Source organism: Camelina sativa, chromosome 13 (assembly GCF_000633955.1).
Source record: "Camelina sativa cultivar DH55 chromosome 13, Cs, whole genome shotgun sequence".
Lineage (NCBI taxonomy): Eukaryota > Viridiplantae > Streptophyta > Magnoliopsida > Brassicales > Brassicaceae > Camelina > Camelina sativa.
This window is the reverse complement of record NC_025697.1, coordinates 10,977,569-10,980,390: the sequence shown is the minus strand read 5'-3', so window position 1 is coordinate 10,980,390 and position 2,822 is coordinate 10,977,569. Positions and strand designations below refer to the sequence as shown.

The window sequence follows — 2,822 nt, the reverse complement described above, 5'->3', positions numbered from 1 at the left end:
TACTTTGGTGTTGTCTTTAAGAGACCCTTTAAAGACCATCCCAAATCCACCAACTCCGATTACTAAACTTTTGTCAAAGTTATTGGTTCCGGACTGTAACTCCGCGAAAGAGATTCTCAGAGTTTGATAGCCACTAGAACTAACAGTTCTCTCAGTTGTTCTACTGTTAGAGCTGCCTCTAAACCTCCTCAACGGTGTCCATCCCGTGCTCTCTGAACTCCTCGTCTTGGTGTTCTTGCGCCTGCACAAGCACAAAGCGCACAAGAAGAGTAGAGACAAGAACACAAATCCTCCCAAAACCGAGCCAACCACGATCCAAACAACACTTCTCTTTCCAGACCCCTCTTTGACACTCACAGTCACAGGGCTCACAATCCTCATGATCTCAACTCCATTCAATAGAGCATTAACTCTCGACGGATTACTAAGATCAGAAGGTCCAACACTAATCCTCAACATTCCAGAACGATCAGACTCAGCAACAAAATCAATGTACAACGGAGAAGCAAGCACATGGAAGTTAAGCGTGGAGAGATCAACATCTTTATAAGCAAGATGATCATTGATAAAGACATTGAAATAGAGCTGGTTAAGCGAAGTACTCACGACATCACAGAAATGCAAACGAACCAAATGCAGAACTTGTTTTGAATCAACAGGGAACCCCCAACTGATGTTAAACCTTGCCTGCAACTCCTGATTATCTCGATTCATCTCCTGAGCTGTCATGTAAACATTATCAGGAGCAATCTCTCTCGTGGCACCACCTTTTTGATAATTAGGAGAATGAGTAGTCCAAGCACGTTTCGCAGCAGCTCTCAAGAGAATATAATCGTCATCAACAGCCCAAGTCCTCCACAATGTATCATTAAACGGAGTCAATCTCGAACCACCAACGTTGATTCTATGAACAGTCTCAAGAACTTGAGATGACAAGTTACTAAAGATTTGAGCAGAGTTAGGGATAACAAGCTTAGTTCCATGATCCATTATAAAATCAGTAGGTGCTGAAAACACTTCAACCGCATTAACAAACCCAAATCCAGAAGCTTTAAGAGGGATAAACGAAACCTCTAAAACAGGATCATCGATTTTAAGTAAAAATTCTCTAACCACGACGGAGCTAGTACCGAAACTGTTCATCACGGAGAACCCATTAAACAAAACTCGAAATTTCGCAGACCTTAGGTCAAAGCTCGAAGCTTTAAAAGGCGCGAAATGAAGACGGATAAAGTGAGTGCCTTTACTGGTGACTTTGAATTTGTATGCTCCTCCTCCGGTGGGGAAAACACGAGCCGTGTGGTATAAAACGGGTGAATCCGGAGATGGGTTCGGGTCAGAAACCGAAACGGACCGATCGGTTGAGAGGAAACTCGAGCCGGGGTTTGAAGAGTCGCTGAGAAAAGAACGGATTGAGAAGAAAGATGTGCTCGTATTAGCGCCAGAGTTAAGAAGGTAATTATCAGTTGGAGTGAATGAAGAAGCGAGACAGAGATGAAGATGAGAGAAGAAGAAGAGAAGGGTTTGGATTAGATGTATTGGAAACGCCATTGGAGTGAAGCTTTTGGGGAGAGGTTTGAGAAGGTTTTTGTTTTGATGATTGATGTTAAAAGGAGAGAAGAGAGTGCGTGTTTGCTGTCGCTTCTCTGTATTCATTTTTTCTTTTTTCCCCCACTAACGTGTGAGTGAAAGAGGAAAGTGTTTGTGAAATCATTAGGGAAAGCGAATTTGTCAAACAACAATGGGAAACCAAAGGAAGCTTAAACCTGCCTTTTTGTTTGTTGTTTGTGATTCGGTGGCAATCATTTTCAAAAAGTTTTTGCTTTTTTATATAGTTTTGATTTTTTTACTGATTTGGTAAAGTAAATAAAAGGAAACTGTAGGTTAATCATTTTCTTAAAGCTATTAGTAAGCATGTTTAGTTCATTTTTAGATATATCTGATTATCTGTTATTGTCATGAGATGTGTTTTAGACTATAAAGACTAAAGAGAACAGAGAATCTCGTTGATTAACCTTGGTGATTAACTGATTATTGTGGTTTTGATTGCTCAACCAAACAAGGTTTGGAGTTTGGACCGACACATTAAAGAAATAGATAAATATATTGTAGAGTAGACAGGTAAATTAGATAATTTAAAAGGTAGATAAGATTATGTTATTCAATTAATCTATATATAATAACAATCCGAATAAATGCGATCAACAGTTGTGTTTTTTCAATCGTACCATTTAGATATTTTCTAAAAAGTCCTGATAGTTCATTAAAACGGTTATTTATGCAAAGTTACAAATGTTCACTGTAGAGTTGTGTTTATTGGAACATTCATATATTTTGAAACCTCTATATATTTGTTTGTTTGAACTGTTTTCAATTTTGTGCCATGACACAAAATAATATAAATTTTCAATCTCAACAGTTTTTACTGCTTTCTAAATTATTCTCTAGCATTCATTCTTTTAAAAGTAAAGAAATTCCTCCACTTTTTGATTTAACAAAAGATTTTTTGAATGATNCCCTTTAAAGACCATCCCAAATCCACCAACTCCGATTACTAAACTTTTGTCAAAGTTATTGGTTCCGGACTGTAACTCCGCGAAAGAGATTCTCAGAGTTTGATAGCCACTAGAACTAACAGTTCTCTCAGTTGTTCTACTGTTAGAACTGCCTCTAAACCTTCTCAATGGTGTCCATCCAGTGCTCTCTGAACTCCTGGTCTTGGTGTTCTTACGCCTGCACAAGCACAAAGCGCACAAGAAGAGTAGAGACAAGAACACAAATCCTCCCAAAACTGAGCCAACCACGATCCAAACAACACTTCT

At 38.7% G+C, this 2,822-nt stretch overlaps 1 protein-coding gene across 1 annotated transcript in view; it reads right to left on the bottom strand.

Annotated features, from left to right (window-relative positions):
- The window catches only part of LOC104736415 (probable receptor-like protein kinase At5g24010), a 5,344-nt gene extending 3,630 nt beyond the window's left edge, over positions 1-1,714 (bottom strand). The window contains exon 1 of the mRNA XM_010456390.2: positions 185-1,714. Within this exon, the coding sequence (XP_010454692.1) occupies positions 185-1,656 (1,472 nt within the window). The 5' untranslated portion in view covers positions 1,657-1,714. The remainder of the gene's footprint in view (positions 1-184) is intronic.